General features: G+C 50.3%; 1 protein-coding gene and 2 long non-coding RNA genes across 8 annotated transcripts; 2 read left to right on the forward strand and 1 right to left on the reverse strand.

The window, feature by feature from the left end:
* Positions 1-1,100: 1,100 nt before the first annotated feature.
* Positions 1,101-11,630, reverse strand: LOC144328416 (uncharacterized). The gene is made up of 3 exons (XR_013393644.1): positions 11,540-11,630; positions 8,811-8,942; positions 1,101-1,249 (listed from the first exon to the last, which is right to left on the reverse strand). It is a non-coding gene; the product is annotated as an uncharacterized LOC144328416 (long non-coding RNA).
* Positions 1,194-4,258, forward strand: LOC144328415 (uncharacterized). Its single transcript, XR_013393643.1, has 2 exons — positions 1,194-1,271; positions 1,527-4,258. It is a non-coding gene; the product is annotated as an uncharacterized LOC144328415 (long non-coding RNA).
* LOC114602055 (polycystin-1-like protein 2) lies at positions 10,982-21,860 on the forward strand. Of its 6 annotated transcripts, none has more exons than XM_077931657.1 (21): positions 10,982-11,079; positions 11,203-11,288; positions 12,313-12,368; positions 12,588-12,647; positions 12,893-13,054; positions 13,163-13,290; positions 13,561-13,690; positions 14,220-14,348; positions 14,701-14,908; positions 15,023-15,207; positions 15,427-15,657; positions 16,200-16,304; positions 16,391-16,548; positions 16,879-17,028; positions 17,228-17,430; positions 17,864-18,057; positions 18,925-19,069; positions 19,161-19,377; positions 19,466-19,652; positions 20,441-20,523; positions 21,415-21,860. In XM_077931657.1, exons 2-21 carry the CDS (start codon positions 11,222-11,224, stop codon positions 21,431-21,433), a joined length of 2,817 nt encoding a protein of 938 aa, XP_077787783.1. In that variant the 5' UTR covers positions 10,982-11,079; positions 11,203-11,221; the 3' UTR covers positions 21,434-21,860. The 6 variants fall into 6 exon arrangements, 5 of the variants coding, with proteins under 5 accessions (XP_077787783.1, XP_077787787.1, XP_077787786.1 ...); XM_077931661.1 differs by having other exon boundaries at positions 16,394-16,548; XM_077931660.1 differs by having other exon boundaries at positions 13,166-13,290.
* Positions 21,861-23,809: the final 1,949 nt, after the last annotated feature.

Genomic DNA, 23,809 nt, shown 5'->3' on the forward strand with positions numbered 1-23,809 from the left:
GAAATATAATCTCTAAGAACTTATATTTAGAAAATATCTTGCTAATTTAATTGGATTTTCTTTAAGCTTAGTTGCAAACCTAGGCATGCTTTCTTAGGATCAATACTGATTGAAATAAATGTGACTCACTTGCCAAATATTTTTACACTATTAATGATTCTTCTGTACATTTATCCTCATACAACATCACAACCATACCCTCTGTTTCCAGTCTTCAGGCTGTGATGCTGGTTTCTTATGCAGTCAAAACAGTAGCACCAGCACAACAGGAACTGATCAGCTGGGAGAAACAAAAAGCTGGGAACGTGGGGTGGACCCCAGAAACAGCCCTATCAGAACTGAGATGGATTGCAAGTTGGTGGGGGTTGGAACAGGAAGACGGAGGTTGAGGAAGGTGAATTAAATAGAGAAACTAGAACCCTGGACTGAAACAGTTGCTGCATGTCCCAGTTTAATCTATTTTGGATTTTTTTAAAAATAAAAATTGAAGGTGTGGGGAGATATAAATGCTTGAACCTGTATCTTGAGCAGCCTGACAAACTTTTAAAGCACATACAAGCTAAGGAGTTGTGCATGTCACTGTTTCCCCATGTATACATGGGTCTCTGAGCAGTGAAATGTTTGAACTAAGGACACACATTCATTTGAACCTCACCAACAAAGTGCAGCTACATTTCAAAAGCTTTCTGGGCTTTGGCAATTGGTTCAGCTGAATTGAGCAATGATTCACATCACTGCACAAATGGACCTTGGCATATGAGGGCAAGAAAGTGATTGACCCAAGTACGTGCATCAGCTTTCAGAGTAACATTACACGACTTTGCCAATATGCTGAGTATTTGAGACGTGATCTCTAGTTCTTCACCTGCTCTTATTGACAAGGGAGATGGGTGGGAAAGGGGCCCCACCACATTCAGATACAAAAATTGTATGAATTATGGGGTGTGTGTTTCTCTTTTTGCCTGATTATCCCCCTATGACAGCCTTGCCTTCCTGTCTTCTGTTTATTCAGTCACGGGAAATATTTTCAGGTTGAGGGGAGTGTGGAAAGCCATCATTTTCACAGGAAATGTGCATTTCTCTTTATTTTCCAGTTAAGCAAGTTAAACCACATGAGCTGGAGGGCAGCCCAACAGCCTCTTCATTTATTTACCATCAAGTTGCAGAGGGTTGGAATGGGCTGAGATAACAACAGGCCAGAGACGCACAGTCACGATGCTTCCATATCTGCACGGTGGCTCCAGCTTATCTGCAGTCATAAAAACAAAAATGTAGGTAGGGTAGTTCTATTCCCTTCATTACAGCGGTTCGCTTATTTGTTGAAAGATGACCTGAGTGTTGTTATCTGGGGCTTCTGGAAAGCCCTCCAAAGGGTGGGGGGAGTGAGGAGGGGATGAATTTGCCCCCTTGTCTTTCAAACCATATTATGAGATTCTTTGGGGGAGCAACAATATTTCTGTCTAACTCACCAATTCTATGTTGAATTACTATACAGTGTCTGATGCTGTACTGTTTTTAATATTCAGTTGGAAGCCGCCCAGAGTTCCGGAGGTCTGTTCTTAACCTGAAACTGTTCTTATCCCGAAGCACCACTTTAGCTAATGGGGCCTCCTGCTGCTGCCGCGCCGCCAGAGCCCAATTTCTGTTCTCATCCTGAAGCAAAGTTCTTAACCTGAGGTACTATTTCTGGGTTAGCGGAGTCTGTAACCTGAAGCGTATGTAACCTGAAGCGTATGTAACCCGAGGTACCACTGTAGTTATAAACATTCACATGGGCTCAGGTATGAGTGCTACATCTTAAAGGCACCAATCCTTCTGTTTCAAAACATATCTGAAAATTAGCTCTTAGATTTTCATGAATATTACTCCTCCTCTGCTGAAAGCCTTCCACACACCCTGTACCTAATATCTGCATTGTTGATACCTACTCTGATGGCTACATAACAGGTGCTGCTTTGAGATCATGGGAGTTTCAGCCTCACCAAGGGCCAGCCATACAAAATGCCTTACCAGTTCCACATTTCTTTCACAAATTCAAGCAGAGTGAAATGTAATTTATGGTTGTCCTACCCAGTCTTGTGCTTTGCCACAGATTGGACTTGGATCTTGAAAGCTACCCATAGGAATAGGAGACCAGAGCTGTCAAATTAACAAGCCCATCGAGATCATAATTGTTGGGAAATAACTGGGGAATGCTAGTTATTCCTGAAGTCCCATTTGTGTGGGGAACTACAAAGAAAAAATGGCTGACTGCTTAGAATAAAAACAAACAAACATGGGACTTTACACACTCTGTAGCCAAAACAGCCCCCAGAAGAGTTTAAAACTCAGATCTATGCAGCATTTGCAAAGTGTGGGAAATATAGCTTATTAGACCTTTAAATGTCCAAGTGTTAAGTGCTTACTGTTCTCTTCTCCCTCTAGCTTTCTCAGAGTGAATAGACCACAAACTTTAGTAAGTTTAAATGCTTTACTTACAGTAAACACATGTCTCACTCATGCATTGTTCAATACAACAGCAGAAACAACACAGGCAGTATATTATTGATTACAAAAGGCAAACACTAATCTCAAACATGCGGCCTAAGTCTCAAACATCTGCTCAGCTTACATGGTTCAACAGAAGAAGGAGAGGAACAAGAAAAAGACAATACTTATTCTCAAATGTGAGGGGGTGTGACCTATCTGTCCCTTCTCTAGTAATTTACAGCTCTGTGGTCTTTAACCCCTTCATTTACTAACTAGCATAGGTGTGCATTGTTAGCTTTGACTGCAAACAACTCCCACAATAATTACCCAGTTGAAATGGACAATGACTTGGCCATAGAAAACATGGAGGTTACCAACTTGGCTCATGTCAGTGGTAACCAAAAATCCAATTGTACTTATAGAACAGATGATAGCAGCAGCTGTAAAAACCAGACATGAAACCAATAAGCCCCTAAGTAGGATGCAACATAACAATTTCCCCCAACCAGGCACCCTCCAGATGTTTTGAATCACAACTTACATCTGTACTAGCTGGGGTGGGAGGGAGCTATAGTACAAAACATCTGGAGGACACCAATTTGTGGAAGGCTAGAACAGAGAATTATGCCTAAATAATTGCACCAACGAGGTCTACCTTATTTGCCATTTTTGTCTTTTCCTTTACGTAGATCTGCTAATGAGAGGTAGTTGCTTAAGTCCTTTTACCACCTTCCAGAGTTACACTTTTATCCTCTGTGGTTTGATGTCTTATGGAGTAGATTAAACCTTTTCTCAAGCCAGTTACTGTCCTTGTTCCTGTGGAATACTCTGGCAGAAAGCAGAAACTTCCTCTGACATACCAAATAAATAGTGTCTTATTACTAATAAGAGTGGTTCTGGGGCATGATCCTGCTGGAAATCATTCCATCAGCAACATCCTATACATGTGCTCAGGGCCCTTCAAAGGCAACAAATTTCTGTCATGGATAAGCGGACATAAGGGAGAAGTGGTTGACTGAGCCAGGTAAGGAGAAGAGATGGCAGACTATTTTTCTTTCTGATGATAATGCTGCTGACCTTTGTCTCTTTGATGTTTACTTCTCAAAACACTCTCTCTCTCTCTCTCTCTCTCTCTCTCTCTCTCTCTCTCTCTCTCTGATGTTCTTATTCCTTAAGTAAAGATTATTTCCCTCTGCTTGTTAAAGCACAGCCTTTAAACCAACGATTCTCTGCAGCAACCTTAACTATGTCCCTGCCCTTCCTTCTTGTTCACAGTTAAGCATGTGGTCTTATGACAGAGAAGGATTGATGGAATTTGGCATTTGGGCTGAGGATCATGACCATTGTCAACTTTGTCATACAGAAGAAACTTCTCTGGCTAAACCTTTAAGCCCACTTTCTCATTCCTTCACATGCAAACTCCTCCATCTTGCCTGTGAGTCCTGGATGTCCTGATCCCTCCCTTGCAGACTTTTTCCCCACCTGGCCTGGGAGGGTGGGCCCCTGACTGACTCTAGCTACAAAAGCTGAGGCTTCACAAAATATTATTGGGCTGAGGTATGGGGGGGGGGGGCTTGCTCTTGGTTTTTCGTATCTTTATTTTAGATCTTGTTGTGATTTATGTGGACATTGTTCTGTTTGGTTCTGTTCTGTGAATTTTTAAATGTTTTGTTTATTGTTCATGGTTTTTGTTATGTTGTAATCACATATTCATGTTGTAAACCGCCTTGAGCGTGGTTTGAACTGTGGAAAGGCCGCATGCAAATAAAACTATGTATGTATGCATGTAGCTTACTCTCCCATGTTGCCTTTATTGATGCCAATAATTGCATAGCTGTTACCCACAGTAGGGCCTAGAAAACGCTCTTGATTCTCTCCAGGCAGGGATAGTTTCATACAGCAGCAGCCACGAGGCACTTGGCACCCAGTATATGTGCTCACCAGTGTGCCCCTTGTAATTTTCCTTTTGGGAGGGTGGGGTCACTTCCTATGACCCCCTCCCTCCCGCCCGCTTTTACAGTAACTCCTGCAGAAGGCCAGGCACACAAGACCTCAGCAATGTGTGGGTCCTGGGCCTGGAATGTTTTCTTTCATCTCTAATCGCTGCACTGAGGCTCATAAATCATGTAGCCAAGACAACAAGTAAAAACATGACTGTAATTTGTTTCTTCCTGGCCCATTTTTGGCACAGCAAAACCAGAGACTTTCTTGGCTGGGAATGATGATGACACCATGACAGAAGGCGAGTGAGTGGACATCAACCTGGTGACTCTTCCCCCACCTTCCCTGCTTTCTTTTTAGAGGTGCCAGGAGGTAGTAGGATGCTGACAGTTATCTCACTGCTGACCATGCTGGATAGAGAATAACACAATTAGCAACCGGATTGTGTGTGCGTGCCACTTCTTTGGGGGAAAGAACGTCATATTCATGTGTGTTTATTGTCACAAAAGGCACCTGATCAGATGGTGGAAACAAAGTTTTCAGATAAACAAATTAATATTTTTTAATTTTTTCCTTTTGGAGATTGGAGGCAAAACAGGCCTGGTGGTGCAAGAAGTTTATGGATTGAAAAAAAAGTTATGTTTTACATGATTGTCCTTATTTATATCACATCCGCAGCAATCCTCTGCAGAATTAAGTGGAAGCAAACCTCACTGAACACAGTTACCGGTATATTGACTTTGAGGCAAACATCCATGGGAATGGGCCACTGGATCCTAATTTCCTGAACCACAGGTGACATGTTCCTGCTCCTAAGTAGTTTAGTGTATGAGTTCAAAACTGTCTCCCATGAATACATAACAATTGATTGACTGTATTGTGATGGGCCACCTCATCCAGAACTGTTTCACGAAGTGGCTCTGGGAAGCTCTCAGATCAGAGCTGACAGAAAGCACCATCCCATGTCTGTCTCAAGCAAGTACACTCAGGCATTGACATCTGGCCACCCCATTAGCCTCAAGGCTTCACCACCGGATGCCACCAGATGTTGTGGACATGGCTCTCATAAGCCCCAGCATCATATCGCCATACTGCCTGGGGTTCATGGGAGCTGAAGTCAGAAACTTCTGGAGAGTGACAGGCTGGCAAAGGCTGTCCTAGTGTAAGCAATGCCACCACTTGAATGGGCTGTGCTGTTGGGCCAGTGCTACACAATCCCACATAATTCTTCAGTTACTATTAAAAAGAAAAGAAAAAAGATAGAAACTGGTGTTTTTTCCCCTGAGAATGCCACTGCCTTTATGAGAACAGAGTTTCTACCCAAATCCTAGTTGGGAGTCCTGGGAAATAAAGGCTTGGGATGTGTGTGACTTACTCATTTCTGACTAGCCTGATAAGACCCAAGATGGACCCCACCACTGTTGTCTTCCTCCTACCCCTTTCCCTCAGTGGCTGTCAAAGAATATGAAGGGGGAGGGAATTCCACAGATCTCTCTTGGGCCTCAGCTGAAACTCCCCATTCCATAGCTCACTGGAAGAAGAATGAGGAAAAACACATACTTATACCAGAGCCTGCCAAATGGAAAATTATAAAACAGTGGGGAGAGGAGCGTGATTGACACACAAATAAATAACACTTAGAATGAGACACATTGTTTAAAAAGAAGGGAAGTTTTCTTTTCGCTCCATTCCTACTGCAGAAGTTATTACAAGCTACAGCTGACATCTTGACAAAGTTGTTGGATCCAGTATGTCCCATTGAGTTCAGTGGACCTGCTCTTATGACTGTCTGGATCCAGCACCTTATTTGCTGCCAATAGCTACGGCTGCTCTCTCCAACTCTTTTTCTGCATAACATGAACTGGTGAAAATGTGCCTCTTTTAGCTTGATAGATAGTGGTATAATGGTAAATTCTGTAGTACAAGAGCACATCTTGACACAGATAAATTTATAAGTGATGAGAATAAGGTGGTGCAGTCGGGGCAGAGTGAGGCAGCTGCCTCAGACAGCAGGGTGGGCAACAAAAGAGGCAAGTGGAGCTCTCAGAGGGTGAGCTTGGTCTGGCAGATGACCATCTTCTGGAGTAGAAACAAGCCTTTTTCATACTCTGTCTTTCTAATTTACACATGATGGGCAAGCAATTCCATTGGTGGGCATTTAGCCCTCTTGGTACCCCACCCTTCCCCAGTGCCACCTAGATCCCAGAGATTTTATAGCATAAAGGAAGGAAGGCAACACCTCTGCTATCTTTGTTATCTGCAAACAGAACATGCAGCCCCCAGAAAGGGAAATACAACAACCTTTCAAACATTAATTAAAAAGTAATTCCCAACTACAGCATTTGAAGCTTTCATGATTTGCAATTGCACATTTAATATAAAAAATACACTTTTCCAACAGGACTAGATATGACAATGCTGCAAGCAAGCTATTTCTGGAACTCCGCAAGGCTATAGAAATGCAAAGAAGCTCACATTGAATTTTAAACGGATATTTTGCTTGTGTAGTAAGAGCACGGTTAGGATCTCTTTAAGCGGGTGACAGCAGGTGTTTATTTTAAATGCAGAACAGGTAATTTATTGGTGTTCCACCCATGTGCTCTGTTCCCTGCGGGTATCCGCCCTGGCCAAGGATAGTGTTCATGATTCATGTAATAAAACCAGTTTAACAAACCCGTTCTGGTGCCCAAGGTGAAAGAGTCCTACACGTGAGGTGTTTCACCATGTTTAAATGGCTGTTCCACTGTCATTACAGCCTTTTGGAAGCATAACAATGTGACAACTTTCCCCAAAGACTTTTTGAAAGATCTGTTAGTTGTGCCGAACTACAGCCTAACAGCAACCTCCAGTATGTGAATAGTCCAGCATCATGTTCATGATGAAGAAGGTGGACATCCTTACCCGCTGGATCCATGATGTGACTTGTATTGTTTTTGATGTTTTAATCTTCTTATTGACTTCATGTAATTTCGAGTCAGTATTTTGCTACACCCTGCTCTGGGATTATTTTAGTGAAGAGCATAATATTTCCCCATCCCTGAGCTAAGCCCTGAATGTTATAGGAAGTGTGTGCCAATAATAATAATAATAATAATAATAATAATAATAATTCATTTATTTATTTATATCCCGCCCATCTGGCTAGGTTTCCCCAGCCATTCTGGGCGGCTTCCAACAAAATATTAAAAATACATTAAAACATCAGTCAAATAATAATTATAATGCCTGTTTTGTAGCAATAAACTCTGCCCAAGCAGGTCTCTGGCCATTACTCCCTTCATACCTACGACCAGACTAGACTCAAGCTGGGGGAAACCAACCATGATGCCGTTCATCTGTTGGCCAGAGCCAAGGCTAAACGGGTTAACCGTCAAGCCTTTGCTGGATTGCCAAGAGAGGAATCATCACCCGGTTCCTAGTCCTGCTCTTCAGCACCCTCTCGTGGGATATGTACACACAGCAGCTTAAAGTGGATTCAGTGCATCCACACATTGTCCTCATCCAAATGGCAGCCTGAATCCTACCCACAGCTGCTTTAATTTGGATTTCCCCAATATACAGATAACGCAGCAAAGGATATAAAGAAAATTTCATATGGGGGAAAAAGGCCAACATTGTGTGGACGAGTATTTTTATTATAAAAAAAACCTGGTGATGTTTTTTCTGGATGCCCTCTATTAATACCCTCTGTTACTAAGTCCTGTACTTTCATTGGCAAACTGCCTCCATGGGCCTGAGGCAAGACACTCACTTTTTAAAAAACCCACTGTTTTGTGCACGTGTGGTATATCAGAAAACTCTTATCTCAAAAATTAAAACAAATTGCCCAGTTCACAATGGGCCTCAGTTTTCCAGAACTCAGGGAGGATGGAGAATAACTAATTAAGTGAAAGGAACAGCAACAGGTTGATTTGGGTAGACAACCTGTTTATTGAACATTCTTCCTGATTTGTTTGTGGGAGGTTGTATGATACCTTATCAAGCATTTTTTTTATACCACACTCTCCAGGGCATTGCCCCGGCGCTTTCCTTACTGCAAAAATCCTTTTTTATTTGGAAGCAGCTTTCTTGTGTAAGAGGGCCCAATCCACTGGAACTGCACCACCTCAATTTGCCAGGAATGTATTTAATCCCACGCACAAAACAGTAACAGCCTGGAAGTGGTCTCATGCTGGAGACAGGTAATTAATAAAAAATAGTAGTAGTAGTAGTAATAATAATAATAATAATAATTTTATTATTTACACCCTTCCCATCTTGAACCATTAATGGTGTTTGTACTCAATTCTTTCCTTCTACTCTTGTCTCTGGTTGACCAGGTTTGCCAGGTTTTTGAAAGGGGGGGGGGAATAAAAACCTTGTTTACTAAAAGCAAGGTGAGTACAGTCAAAAAAATTTACCTGCCTCCAGCTCCAGCCTGTTGTTGTCACAGGTTCTGTTGTTTTGCAAACCACACTTCCTCAGCCAGATGCATTCCTAGCCTTCCCTTCCTGCAAATGTCAGACTGGGGAGCCAATGCGAGAGCAACAAACCTGGGAGTGAGGAGGAGGAGAACATGGCAGCACAGTGAGAGAAGCAGGAGCAATTGGTATCAGATCGACCTCATAACATTTTGGAGGGCATTATTTTATACTAATTGATAGGAAAACATACTTTTGAGGGTAACTTTAATTATTTAACAAAACCCACATGCCACTTGATTGTAATAAAATATCTAAGTGGTTAATTAAAATTAAAGTCAAACAATAAGGTAAAGGTACCCCTGACCATTAGGTCCAGTCGTGACCGGCTCATCTTACTCTATGGGCCGAGGGAGCCGGCGTTTGTCCGCAGACAGCTTCCGGGTCATGTGGCCAGCATGACTAAGCTGCTTCTGGCGAACCAGAGCAGCGCACGGAAACGCCGTTTACCTTCCCGCTAGAGCGGTTCCTATTTATCTACTTGCACTTTGACGTGCTTTCGAACTGCTAGGTTGGCAGGAGCAGGGACCGAGCAACGGGAGCTCAGCCCATCGCGGGGATTCGAACCACCGACCTTCTGATCGGCAAGTCCTAGGCTCTGTGGTTTAAACCACAGCACCACCCGCGTCCCTAAGTCAAACAATAGGAGACTGTTAAAAACAGGAATTAAAAACATTCAAAAGATAATGTTCCTGTGTGCTGGTGGAGATCTTGAATTTCACTCAGATTTCTACAGCAGAGCTGTTGCTATCTAACCACTGTGATCAAAGAAGTGCATTCAATATTTGAGGCTGAAAGCAGGAGTTTCTCCCCAGAAAGGCTGCTGTGTGTTTGGACTATATTTTTAAAGGGAAACAACATGCAATAATGCAAAACAGCCCTGAAGATGCTTTGGTGCCCTGAAGATGCTTTGGACTACAATTCCCATCAGTTCTAGTATCACAAGATTGTGCCAGGTGGGGACTAGGGGAGTGGTAGTCCAAAGGGTACCGGCTTGGACAAGGCTGGTATGCATAATTTTAAAGAGAGAATAAAGTAGAGAAGCTTTCTCTGGTGATGGTGTCCACACTCTGTTTAAGATGGCAAAAAATAATGTCAAATTTCACTGGAACCTATTTCCAAAAAGATTGCAGATGTAAGCTATTCCTATGTGCCCTCCCCACCGCAATCTTGGCCCACAAGCTTTGTCATCCTCCTCTTCCTCCTAGAGTCAAATTTCCCTGCCCAGTGTTTGTGGAAGCTGCCCAGCTGCCCCCTTGATTTTCATGGGCAAATAGAGACACCGGGAGGGCTTGGCCTCTTCCTTCTCTTGTGTTTCATGTGGGCTTCTAGCCAGAGGAGCAAGCAGAGCCCTGCTGGGACCATCTTGCCTATCCTGCCAGACTGAGATGGCGCTAAGGCCACAGGCAGCTCCCGGCTTAGCCCTGCTGCTCTGGGCCCTGTGCAGGACTGCTGTGCCTGTCACCACGCCTGAGGCTGTGCTAAGGGAGCACCAGGGACATTGCTACCAGCTTGCCCAGGAAAGACTGGCCTTTGAGGATGCCCAGGCTGCCTGCGGCCGATGGGGAGGGCACTTGGCACAGGTCCCTTGGGAGCTGACAGGGATGTGGGGTGCTCTGAGAAGGAGGAGGGGACAGCTGAGAGGGCCCTCTGGGGTCTGGTGGGTCTCCAAGGGCCCAACCAAGCCTGTGGTGGCAGGTAAGTCAGTCCTGTGTGGGCACCTGAGAGGGCTGGGCAGAGGCGGGGAGTGGTTTCTACTCCAGAAGGTGGAGGGTGCGTCCTGGTTTCTATCACAAAGGCCAGGTCTTGGAGTCCCTGTCCCTTTACACAGCTGGCTTGGCTGTGGTTAAAGGCTGGGATTTGGGGAGCCACATTGAGGGGCAGGGTGTGAAGGTGGGGGGCACTGTGCTGCAGAGAGCTGGCTCTTTTGCTTGTAGTGTAGAATTCTGCTTATTTTAATCTGCTCTGTCAAGAGCACACCACCCCGCTTTGCCTACTGTGGTCAGATCTTACAAGAGGGCAAGGCCCTTGCCCTGCCCAGCTTACCACCATGCCCATGGCGGCCTCTTGTGTCTTTGCCCAGGAGCCCAGCCTCATCTGCATGGGGCTCACCAGCCCCCCACTTGCACCTTCCTCTCCAACCTGGGCCTGCTGCAGGAGGCTACCGGGCCCACCTGCCGCCAGAGGCATCCTTTCATCTGCGAATTTGGTGAGAGACCAGCTGGGCTGCCAGGGTGTGATCGTGACACCCCCACCCCAACCCATCCCTGAGGACAGAGATTGGTCCTCCTGACCCAGGAGGGGCTCCCTTTCAGGATGGTCTTTTTTGCAGGTCCTGTGGAGGGAGGTGAATGCCCAGTCAAAGCGGCCAGGAGTGCCAACAGCTCCAGGCCTTGGCAAAAACAGAAGGCTCGGCTGGTAGGTGATGGTGGCCAGTTCTCTTCCCTCCAAGTCCAAAGCAAATAGGCTTTCCCTCCTGCTGCCTGAAACCAAACTCCAGCGGATGCACCAAGGCAGAGGATGGGGGGGGGGGCAATAAAAACAGCCTGTCTGCTACCTCTTAGCCACCCTCCAGACAATTCCTTTGGGCATGATTCCTGGGCAAGCTCCTAACAGGGAACCCTTTGCCCTGCCCCTTCCAAAAAAGCCTATTGGGTGACATATCCTACCTGGCACAGTGGCACTACTCTGTCCCACTCTTTTTTCTCTGTCTGCCACCAGGATCTGACCTCCATGGGGCGGAGGCCACAAAGGCTCATGCGGCGGTATCTGGGTGATAAGCAGAAGTACCCAGGTGATGTGGGGATTTATTGATTTCTGAAATAATGTATTGAAGAGTAGGTCATCTGCAAGTATAAGCAATTGTGAGAGGCTGATGATCTTGGGTCATTCTGCTCATTTTAACAAACCCTTTAAATGCCCTAAAATAATATTTGTGGGGCTGAAAGGGGTATTTTATCTAATTTCACATAGACCATCTTTTCAAAAAGATTGTAGATGTCAGCACAACCAAAAGATATGCTTTCAACCTGCCTGTACAGAATTACAACTCCAACATTTACCAATGGTATTTGTTTAAGCTATGCCCAAGGGGCAAGTTACCCGTGATTAACTGTTTTTAACAAGTTTTATTTCAGATAAACTTTTATTACCATGTTCTACCTCCTCAATGGAAAGGGCCTGAAGCAATGCTCAGTATGAAAATAAGCAACTGTAATAATGTAAAACCAGGAATATAACTAGTAGCCAATGGATCCCTTATCATGAGGCTGATCCTTTTGCCAGTCAGGGCAGTGGTTTTCCCCTGAAAGGAAGCAGCTTGTTGTTGAAACAGGGCCACCGCAAGAAGTTTGTGTTTATGGAGGCCAAAGTGCCTGTTTCTGTGTAGGGGGACCCTGAGGGGAGAAAAGACTCTTGCTCATACTTCTCCTTTTGCCTCCAGAGACATCAGCAATCAGGGAGGCCTTGCAGGTTGTAGTTCCCAGGACCTGGCAGCAGGTAAAAGAGCCCCACTGGGAGGGAGTATCTGGGGAGGGGACCCCCTTCAGCCCAGCCCCATTGAGGCCCACAGCAGAGCCACCAACCTTCCTCTGGCTCAAGACAGCCAACCTCTCTTCTGGTGGTTAGCACAGGCCTTATGTAGGCCGGGAACCCCTTATTCAGTGGTCTGCCTTTGCCTGACAGCATTTGAACCCAAACTCCTGATTCTGCCTACAGGAGCTGCTCCAGCGACTGACACTGCCGGTGAACAATGGTGCCTGGAGTGCCTTTGAGCTGGTATGACTGGGCCCACGGGGAGGGCGGATGCCCCAGAAGGGACTGAGCCCCAACTCCAAAGGCTGTGTAGCTCCCATGGGAAACCTGAAGAAAGAGTCAGGCCAAGTCCTGAGAGGCTCTTTCCGCCAAGAGAGGTGATGGGGAACATTTCATGGAAGGAGTCGAGGGACCCCCATTAGTGCTGAGGGACTTGGGCAATGCATGGGCATGGAGGAACATTAACATCATGTGCCTTTGCATGCCAGGAAGAGGAGGTGGGGTTTCTTCAGGCTGTCAGTGAGGACCTGCTGAAAAGGAGGCCTCCAGCCTCCCCACACTGGCACCTCCTCAACCTCCTGGCAGTCCATGGCACCAGCCGGCTCCTGCAGGTCATTCTGGGCCCCTGCTCACCCAACATCAACATCCAGGTGAGAATATACCACACTCCAGGGTGCCCTGGTGGGGAGGGACAGGCAGGTGCATGGGTCCCTTCATCCCATATTGCCCCATCCCATATTGCCCACTTCTCCCTCCAGCAGCATGAGGCCCTGACTGGCACCCTGATGCAGATCCTTCACAAGCTGGAGCAAGCTCTTCAGGAACTGGGGGGCAGCAGTGATGCCATCACCATGGAGACGCCTCTCATCAGCATCTATACACACAGGTAAGCTACCAGGCTTGCAGCCACTGGGTGACAGGGAAGGTAGGAAGCTTGACTGGTCTGGGAAGGGAAGGGAAGGGAGAAAGATCTTGGCAGTAAGTGTCCAAGAGAAAAGGCCATGAGGTAGCCATCTGCCCTTCCCTTATCATGGCTGCTGGCTCACATTTGCCTGGCTGTCATGCAGATTGGCAGCTCTCCTGGGGCGCCCTGGTCCCGGGCACCATCTGCTGTGCCCTGGCTCTAACCCTAACTCTCTTTGTCTCCCTGGCTCAGGGTGAACTCTTCCAGGCTGGGCAATATGGCGTTCTCCTTCCCTGGCAACCCATGGGCAGCCAGAGTCATTTTGCCAGAGCAGTCTGTGCTGGGAGCCGTCATGCCACAGAATATCCCAGTGGATGTGCAGGTCAGAGGGTGCAGGAGTGTGTGGCTGGCCCTCTCCTTTGGACTGGGCACAGTGGCCTTCCCTTTCCATGAAACGGAAACTTTCCTCTGCCAACTGCTGCTACCCCAGGAGGAGGAGGAAGGCAGAGAGCACCCAGGCAAGGAGTCGCTTGCTGTGCTGTGGAATGCACTGGGGCCCAGCACTCAGAAGTGACTTGGCTCCTTCAGATCAGCCTGACGATGCACCCAGAGGCATCTTCCCTCCCTCCCTCTTCTGGAGCCTCATGCTTCTGGGTTGGACTCCAAACATTTCATGAAACCCCTTTGCCACACCCCTGCCACCAAGGTCCCCTGACTTGGCCCTACTCAATCTACCTACCCAGTGCTTCCAACATTAAGCAGCCATGTTTCCAAAAATGGGCAGCAGAGCGTGAGGAGGCGGGGAGGAGCGCCCAGCCATCCTGCCAAGTGTGGCCAAGCAGGCATGGCTGGTGGGGCAGGCCCCCTCAGCAGTGGCGCTGCCCTTTCTTCTTCTCTCCCTCTCTCTTTAGATGGTGAGCTTCCTGGGCAGCCCCTTTCCCCCGAGCTCTGAGCAAGGGGTCACAGGAGCTGTAGCTGAACTGAACCTCCTTTCTGAGGGCAGCCAGATCAGCGTTAGCAACCTGAGCACCCCTGTCCAGGTATGTCCTGCCTAGAGACTTTGGGCTGAGTGGAGCCTTCCTCCCTGTAAGGGGGTGGGCTATTGAGCATCTCCAGAGGGCAAGGACAGCCCTCCAGGATCATTTCTCATGGCAGGATCTCATGGTGTGGAGATCAGCTGGATTAGCCACCAGGTAGGCCAGCCGCTTAGCCTGGGAGAGCCTACAGTACAGGGTCTGGTCTCTCTGTCATCATCCTTCCCTCTCTCCCACCGCAGCTCACCTCCATCAGTGAGGTTGCCTCTGCTCCAGGTGAGAGCCTGAGGCAGCTGCTCATCTCACTGTGGTGGTGCAGTAGCATCCAGTGATATCCTGCTCTCTTTTCTCATCCCAGATTTTCCTGCCCCGGGTTGTGCCTACAGCCCCTGCCGAGTCAGCTGCCTTCCTCTCTCCAGGGGAGGCCCTCCTTCTGACTGCGAACGTGACATGGACAGGGGGGTCCCTGATGATCCACGCTCACCTGGGCCCTGTGGGGCCTCTGGAACTCTTCCTGCAGCCAAGCGAGCAACTCCGGGAGCCCATTGAGCCCAACGTCGGCCTGGGTATAGCAGGGGGACAGAAGAGCTGGCTTCTGCTTCCACTTTCGGCCTGGGGAGTGTGAGGACCTCTTCCTAAAATGGTTTCCCTTTTGTGTTGCCCGCCCCCATCTCCTGCAGATGGCTACACTTGGCTAGTGAAGGAGGAAGTTCTTCGTGACCTGAGAGGAGCCCTTCAGTTCCTGGTGGTGCCGCTGAACCTCTCTGCCAGCCAGGGTCCTGCCACCTTACATGTCAGCACCTATGGGATCCAGTGCGTCTCCCGGCACCTGCCTGATGCCCAGTGGCAAGAGGCAGGCTGCAAGGTGAGTCTTGGCGTTCAAGAAACAAGGGAATCTGGGTAGCTTGCGCTCCCTACTGCCGGAGGCAGGGAAGAATCAGAATCTGGTCCTTAAAAACACTTCTATCCCATTTCAAGGCCAGACTGCTGCTTCTTTATTTAAAGCATCTGGATCTCTGTTTTGTGAGAAATATCCAATGTGATCTGCTGCCCAGAAGCACCCTTAATCCCACCCTGTTTGCAGGTAGGAGAGAGCAGCAGCCTGGCGGAAGTCCACTGCCTCTGCACCCACCTCTCCTTCTTTGGCAGCAGCTTCTGGGTGGCGCCAGTCCAGCTGGATGTGGTGCGCACAGCAGAGTACTTTAGCCAGGTGAACAAGAACCCGGTTCTGGTCGTGGTCCTGGGAGTCGTCTATGCCCTCTACTTGGTGGGGGTGGCCTGGGCCCGCTGGTTGGATACACGCCCCCTGCACCAGGTAAGTTGCTGGGGGGTGAGAGGGCCAGAGGTAAGGGGGGGGGGGTCTGGCAGCAAGCAGCACAAACCCACAGGCCCTTGGCAGCTCTTAGGTGGTGATACTCCCAGAAGGGCATGTCATTCAGCAACAGCCACCATTTGGAGACTTGAGCTCTTGGAGGGTTCTCCAGCTGCTCTCCCACGCCATGTGGAGAGGAAAGGACTCTGATCTCCTCACCCCCCCACCCCAAAAGGGTGTGGCTGGCTAGTGGCGGGGAAGGCTTCTTCTTTGCTACAAATGGTCATGACTGCATTTTGCTCTCTATAAACATACAGCTGAGTGAGATGCAGCTAACTCTGTTCTGTCTAACGATTCCATGTGGATTTAAGGTTTGCATATCTCTTTGCCAGCAAAAGAGATCCCCTTATTCTGGTCTTCACTGGGGCCAAGTGGGAAGGACAACTGTATGTATGGGGCTTCAGCACTCTCTGCTCTCCTGCGCTGCTCCGTGGCAGAGCATGACCCTAGAAACGCCACCCCTCACACCCCTCTCCCTCTCCCAGGCAGGGCCAGCCCTCCTGTCCGATGATGATCCCTGTGCCCAGTACGGCTACCTGCTCCAGATCTGCCTGCATGGGCAGCAGAAGGCCCCCGGAGGCAGCCCCTGTGTGAGTGGTCTGCCCTGAGTGATGGAGGGGGTGGGGTGGGGTGCCTGGTCTTTGCCCCAGAGCTCACCCAGCCCTTTCATCTCCAGCAGGTCTGCATCTGCCTGCAGGGATCGTCTGGTGTCAGCAAGCCTCGGCGCCTGCCCCTGGATGCCAGCCTCTTTCTCCTACGGGAGCCATACCCACTGGGAGAGCTCCAGAGTATTTGGTTGTGGCAGGAGCCCCACTCCGCCCCACAGCTGCCCTGGTCAGTCTGCCCATAAGTAGGGTGGGTGACATCCCACTTGGAGACATTGTGCTGGCATGCGGACACTGCCCACCTCTCATGGGGTGCCAGCCTGCTCTGCTGGACATGCCACAATTCTCCCTCTCTCTGAATGGGGCAGAGGTGGTTATTGTGTCAGGGTGACCATCCTCAGGCATCTGAGAGGAGGCGGGGCTGGGGGGGAGGTCAGCACACCTGGCACTTATCCAGCAGGGAGGCCTCTTGCCTCTGCCTGGCAGGACTTTCTTCCAAGTGGGGCACTAGGAGCACCAGCCTCCTGCCTGGCACTCACTACCCATCCCCTTCCCTCAGGCATACCGCCCACATCACAGTGCGAGACCTGCAGCAAAGTAGGAGGTTCCATTTCTCTTGCCAGCCGTGGCACGTCCCAGCAGCAGGGGCCCCACACAGCACCGCCCAGCATTTCCTAGCAGCTCCACAGCACCAGCTAACAGCATTCTGGTAGGCTTACCAAGAGACGGGGGAGTCTGTTTGGGTGTCCTCAGCCCCCACCTGCCCACTGTGCATGAACTTATCAGGGATCTCTGAACCACCTTCTCCCAGGCAGAGCTGGAGACTCCATCTGTCTTCCCCCTCTGGCTCTCCCATAGCCTGGCCTTAGGTCCTGCTCCCACCCATCTATCTACCACTCTCTCTGCAGGCCCATCTTCCGGCAAAGGACTCTGAGCGGTCTTCGGGAGGAGCACACAGTGCTGACAGTGCTGCTGACCCGGACAGGCCACGGGCGGCCCGTCACACGGGTCCAGGGCCTCTCCTGCGGCTTCTGCCTCCTCCTCTGCTCTGCCCTTGTCAGCCTCATGTTCTGGGAGGTGCCCCATGATTCACCCGAGCTCCTGAATGTTGGTAAGGGTTGTGCCACATGGGATATCTCCCAAGGGCCACTGGCATGGAAAAGGGGGCTGTGCAACTCCTCTGCTCCAACTTCTGCCAGTGGAGGAAAGTCCCTCCTGCCACAACTGGAGGGACAAACGCAGTCATACCCTTTGGGCCGGCAGGAGGGACATTCATGTATTAGGACTTCAGAAGAGCCTGGGTGCAGCTAGATCAGGCCAACTGCAGGTGGGATCTTCTCACACAATGGCCACCCGATGCCTCCTGGGAAGCCCACAAGCAAGGCTCCTCTCCTACATTTGATCCCCCACCCCCTGAATCTAGAGATATCCTGCCTCTGATTGGGCAGGTAGCAGTTGGTGCCTCCTTCCAGCTTCCTTGGGGCACAAAGAGTAGTGACTGGTAGGTCCACTTGCAGGCACTTTCCCCCCCTGTTGATACACAGGCAGCTGCTTCTCCCTCTCCTGGAAGGACATCATGATCAGTGTGGAGAGTGCCTTGATTACCTTCCCCGTCAACTTGCTCCTTGTATTCATCTTCCGCCACGCTGAACCACGCAAGAGCCATGCAAAGCCCGGCCTGGCAACGGCTGTGCCCAGTGCCCCTGCCAGCCCAACAACCCTGGACACTGTGCATGAGGTAGGGACAAGAGCTCTCCAGGACCCAGGACATTTTCCCCATTGTGCCTCCCCTTGGAATAAGGTCAAGGCTGAGCTGGCAGTGGACAAGAACCCCCACCCGATCCCCAGCTACCTCTCCCCCAAGCCCCAAGTCCCCCAGGATCCTTCTTGCACCAGTGAACTTAGTCCCAGGGAGACATTTTTGCATTTGCAGATACAACAAGCACTGGCTTGCCAGATATTTTTCTCTGTGGCACTTATGGGATGGCTTTTAATAGGTAGGAGAGGATATGTTAATGGTAATTTATCCCTCCAGGTGCCCACATTTGTGGGTTGAACATACAAGGAGATCAGCTTATCGCTTCGTTTAAAACACAGGGCTGAGCAGAGTTCAAAGTCTCATCCTCAGCAGAAAAATAGAAAGTATAGGAAAATGCTGTGAAGTAAAATACATGCAGGCAAAATGCTTATATTTACAGTATGAACAGCTTGAGGCATGTGGCCAATGCTGGAGTGATAGGATATATGTCTGCTCCATTGCTGGTTGAAGAGAAAAGAGAGAGGGAAGGAACAGGAAATACCTTGATTCTTCATTCCCAAGAGAGGAGGGGAAATGACCCCACACAGAACCATCTCTACCAATGACATTTCTATGGTCCGAGTCTGTCTTTCAATAATGTGACCCTATGGTCTTAACCCCTTCACATGCTAACTCACAAAAATATGCATTGTTAGATTTGGCTGCAAATCTCCCACAGCACTTCTCCCATCTGCTACATCTTCTTGTGCCCAGCTTTGCCCACCTTACCCTCAGCCTGTTGGGTGCATTTGTGCCCCAGTCGCCTGCCACTCTCCCGTCTACCCATGCTTGTCTTTCCCTCCCTAGAGCCTGCGCGGGGCAGTGGAGACGCTGAGCAAAGCCAGCAAGCAGAGCCAACAGCTGCTACATCCCGACATGGACCTTGAGGAGCTTCTGCAGTGGCTGGCTCGTTTTATCCACCCTGATCCTGGGGAGGAAGAGGAGGCAGCAGGTGAGAGCCCAGCCATGCCTGCCTGCCTGCCTGCCTTGGGCAGCCCTGCTAGACTCCCAGAGGATGGTGACACTGTGGTTTCTGCTTGCAGGGAGGGAGCCCAAGATCTCCAGTGTGGCACCCAGCCCTGATGCGCTGCACCAGACCTACTGCAACCGCTACCTCCTCCTGAAGCTACGGCACATTTCCCGTCTCCTGGGGGAGCTGGAACCAGTCTCGACAGCCAAGCACCCTCCGGCTCTGCAGCAGCGCGTGGAGGAGATGGCCAGGCGTCTTGAGCTAGCAAGCCCCATCCGGTCTCGCTCCATGTAGGTAGCTCAAACAGGCTCCGTGAGCAGGCAGGGAAGCCTACCCTGCAGAGCCTCTTCCTCATGCCTTCCTCTTGTTCCTCCACAGCCGAAGGTGGCACTTGCCCTGGTGGGGCACCTGGGTGGGGTGGGCCCTGCTAGTCTCCCTCAGCGCAGTGGCCACCTTCTTCTCCTTGCTCTATGGCTTCCACTATGGCAAGGAGAGCACCGAACGCTGGCTCATCTCCACTGCCATCTCCATGGGCCAGGCTCTCTTCGTCCTGCAGCCTCTCAAGGTACTTCCCAGCCAGGCTGAGCAAACCCAGCATTCCTGGGGGGGCCTTCTCACGGGAGGTCAGGTTGCCAGACCTCTAAGTCTGATCTGAAGTCTTCAGGTTTGCCTAGTACCCTCCAGGTGGCAGGTGAAGGGCTTGAATTGCTAGATGGGTGAGAGTTTCAGTGGGGTGTGTGGGTGTGTGTACGTGTGTACACAGAAGACTGTGTATAGAGCATGTACACTTTGGACCAGCAGGAGCTGGATGCAAATTATAGCATAGACACTCTGGGGGACTACCTCCACTCTTCTCCTAATTAACCTCTGTCTCTAGGACCCTTGTGACTATACCAGGGTCTGTGCCCCTGACACCACCAGGGGCAGCCCCTAGGTCTCAGGTTTGGGCCCTGAAATCTCAGGGTCTGTGATACTCCTCAACTGGCAACCCATAGGGGAGGGGACATCTCAGCAGCAGCAGCAGAAATCACGGTGCACATACTTCTTCCTCATCTCAAGTATGTGTCTGCCACCTGCCTGCCTGCCTGGGACAGGTGTCTGGCATTGGAGCACTGCAAACACCCACTGCATCTCCTCTCTTCTTCCCATGAATTTCAAGGGGGTGGGGGAGAAATTAACCAAAGCACCCTCACACATACACCAGTTTGTTGTGGTGTTTTGGCACAAAGTGAGGGGCTTGGCTCATCTGGAGAAAGGGAAGCCTACAGATGCTCCCTCTGTTTTATGGATGGGGGGGGGGCAAAATGGCTGCCGATCCTGCCCATCCCTCTTCTCCCATGAAACCCACTGCAGGTGATAAGCTTTGCCATCTTCTGTGCCCTGATACTGAAGAAAGCAGAGGATGAAGATGAGGCAGCCCTGGACCTGGAAGACCGGTAAAGGGAGGAAGGAGGCTTGCAGAAGTTGAGAGGCAGGATGAATTGAAGGAGGGAAAGGGGCTTCCCCAGAGAGGGTTGGGGCCTGGAGTGCCTCCAAGTAGAGAAGGGCAAAGGTGGCACTGAGAATGCCCTGCACCCACTGCAGAAAACAAACTCAAGTTCAAAAAATTCCTTTCACGACTGTGGCCTGGCAAGAGGAAGGGTTTTCAGTACTACGTCTGTTCCCTCTTCCACCTCCCGTAAGGGAAGGTTATGCACACACAGAGAAGAATCACGCCTCTCCACTTTGGATTGGCATGACTGGGAGCCCACCTGGACCATTCCTCTGCTGCTTTGAGTGGCCCGGCAAGGCATGCAGGCTTGGTGGAGGAATCCAGTTGCTGGTGTGGGCACCTCTGGTTGCCAAGAGCAGGTAGCCCAGGGCCCGCTCTGGGAGACTCAGAGGATGCAGAGTGGCTACACTAGGCATCTCCTGGGCTTGCTAAACAGGAAGGAAGCACGTTGATCTGAAGCCTGCAAGGGCAGGACTGGGACTGTCCCCTGTGGAAGGGGAGAAGATTGGGGAGGGACTAAAAGGTAGTGACTGGCATGTGCACAGTGGGGGTGGAGAGGAGTCACCACCCAGTGGCAGAGCAGCTGCTTTGCAGGCCCCCTGCCTTCCTAACTCTTGACACTCCCCATTAAAAAGATCTCGAGTAGTCTCTCTTTGCTCGTGGCCTTGAAACGCCACTGCCAGTCAGACTAGAGCAGACATATTAGGTTACCAGTAATTTAACCATCCTAAGGGACACTGCAGCTCCAGGACTGGGGCCAAGGGAGTAGAAAATATGCTGGGAAGCAGTCCTAGGGCCCCATCCTGACCCACGTCTTCGACCTCTGTGATTGCAGGCTGTGCTCTTTCCAGTGATGGGAGGACAACTTTCTGCGAGGCCACCTTGGCTTTTGCCACGCCATGTGCCCAAGACCTCCAATCAGCCTCTCCAACATGATGTCACCCACACCTGTACAAAGGCCAGGACCATCTCTCTGGAGGAACGAGAAGGCACAGCATGGGAGGGGGACAGCAAAGTCCCATTCTGTAACCTGCCAATGGAGCCAACCCTGAACTCACCGAGTGTTGAAAGAGTTGGGATGCAACTCAGCTTGCTGAGGGTTTGCATGAGGTTAAAGTGGATAGAGAAGGGAACCTCCAAGATTGTCTAACTGCCCTTTGATCTCTGTGATGACCTTTCCTTTACTATTAGACTGATATTCTTAGGGTTCCTGACAGTGACCAAACTTCCTGCTTCCCCCTCTTCCTTCTGAAGCTGAAGGAGAGAGGACATCTATGGCAGTGTTTCCCAACCACTGTTCCGCGGCACACTAGTGTGCCGCGAGATGTTGCCTGGTGTGCCGCGGGAAAAATTAAAAAATTGAAAGATTTTTTTTTTTAAAGTCAAATTTTCGATTGGGGCGCCGTCACTAGATGACCCCTGGGGTTCCCTCCCTCCCTCCCGCTCTGAGCCTCCCTCCTCCTCCTCCTCCTCCGGCAGCCGGGCGGGCAGGGGCTCTTCCGCGCAGACCCCGCGCAGCCTGCCTGCGCCCCCCGGAGATCGGGCAGCAGGATGGAGCCCGGGGATCCCCGCAGAGGCGGAGCGGCGGAGGCGGAGGCTGCCCCCCAGGTAGGGCTGCGTCGGGGGTGTGTGTTTATTTTTGCAATGCTGCATCCGCGCCGGAGGGGACGCATCGGACCGCGGGGAGACCCCTTGGCGGGCGTGCAAGGCAATGCATGCGTGCAGGCATTGCATGGAGTGCAGTGCAATGCAATGGCAACGCGGCGCCCTGCATGCATGCATGCAACTTCCACCGGCGCTCCGGACTTGGCAGGTGAGGGGGGTCCCCAGTGGGCGGCAGAGAGAGCCGGGAGGGCGAAGGGGAGCCGGGGGGAGCAGCGCTGCTCCCCAAGCCGAGCCCGGGGGAAAACTTCGGCGTCGTTGCGCCGGATGTTGGAAGCGGAGGCTGGCGGGGGCCCCTCACCTGCAAAACCTGGTCGCCTCTCATATATTTCGTGCATTGCATTCATCGCCCGCTTTCTCCTCCAAGGAGCTCCCGGGGGCGCGCGTGGTTCTCCCCGTGTTATCCTCGCAACAACAGCCCTGCGAGGTGGGTCAGGCGAGTGGCCCAAGGGAGCACCCAGGGATTGTCCTGGCCAGGTGGGGTGATTTGAACCCTGCTCTCTGCCCGGTCTTCGTCCTCATTTAGCCCCCACATGTGCATGACTGTGCATGACTGAGGTTTTCCCCCCTCGTCTTGGCTATGGTGTGAGACTGTGCTGTTAATTAATGGGGTTCTGCCTTCGGAGAAGATGAGCCAGCCCTCAAGGAGGTGATTATGTAATTTGCTAGCAATTCATGTCCCTCCCGGCGTGACACTGCGCGCTGACGTCACGGGGCTGTAATGGTGGTGTGCCTCGAGATTTTTTTCATGAAACAAGTGTGCCTTTGCCCAAAAAAGGTTGGGAAACACTGATCTATGGATGTATCTCTGCCGAGAGTAAAGAGCAAGCATGACTCCCTTGTAGCTTTAAGATTAATTAGCTAAAACTAGGAACTCTTTTCTATCCAAGTATATATTTCTTATAATAAATGGAGCTTTATTATATTCCAATTTTAAGTACTCTGTGTGTGATTGCAATGAAGGCAAGCCTCCTCTCCCCAGTAAGAAGTCCATGTGTGCTGTGTGCTATCTTGCAAAGTGATTCAGCACTAGGCGCGGCCCACACCGAATAAATGGCAGGCTACAGTTCAGTGGTGTCCGTGGAAGCTCTCTTTCACTCTCTGAGGACTTCATGATTGGCTTCTCAGGGGCCCAGGCCCAGATCCAGACACCCATTCCCACTTCAAACGCCATGGTGGCCCCCTGGCAGTGACATGCAGTAAATTGTAAAACCTCATGTGGCTGGCTGAAGACTCGCCAGCACTTGTCCAGAAGAATCATAGAACTGTAGTGTTGGAAGGGACTGTGAGGGTCATCTACTCCTACCTCCTGAGGAATCCCACTAGCACAACCTCCCTGGAAGGAGGGTCCCTTCGCCTCCGTTTAGAAACCTCTAATGAAGGGGAGTCTGCCACCTTCCTGTCTGCCCCACTCCCCAACCCCTTGAAATCCCATTTCTTGTCACCCAAACTGCTTGGTTATCATACTGTTCTTTGGAGCAAGAGGAATGGGATGTGCCACCTGGGCTCTCAACATTTGCCTGCCAGCGTGCCTTTTATGCAGCAGACAATGCAGTTGCTCCTCCTTT

Source organism: Podarcis muralis, chromosome 7 (assembly GCF_964188315.1).
Source record: "Podarcis muralis chromosome 7, rPodMur119.hap1.1, whole genome shotgun sequence".
In the NCBI taxonomy this organism is placed as follows: domain Eukaryota; kingdom Metazoa; phylum Chordata; class Lepidosauria; order Squamata; family Lacertidae; genus Podarcis; species Podarcis muralis.

What these genes read in the sequence shown, in the direction of transcription:
- LOC114602055 (XM_077931657.1), top strand. Translation starts at nt 11,222, where the DNA reads ATGCCCAGTCAAAGCGGCCAGGAGTGCCAACAGCTCCAGGCCTTGGCA. An exon ending in CACCCAACATCAACATCCAG is followed by an intron (nt 13,055 to 13,162) that starts GTGAGAATATAC and finishes TTCTCCCTCCAG; the next exon opens with CAGCATGAGGCCCTGACTGG. An exon ending in ATACACGCCCCCTGCACCAG is followed by an intron (nt 15,658 to 16,199) that starts GTAAGTTGCTGG and finishes TCCCTCTCCCAG; the next exon opens with GCAGGGCCAGCCCTCCTGTC.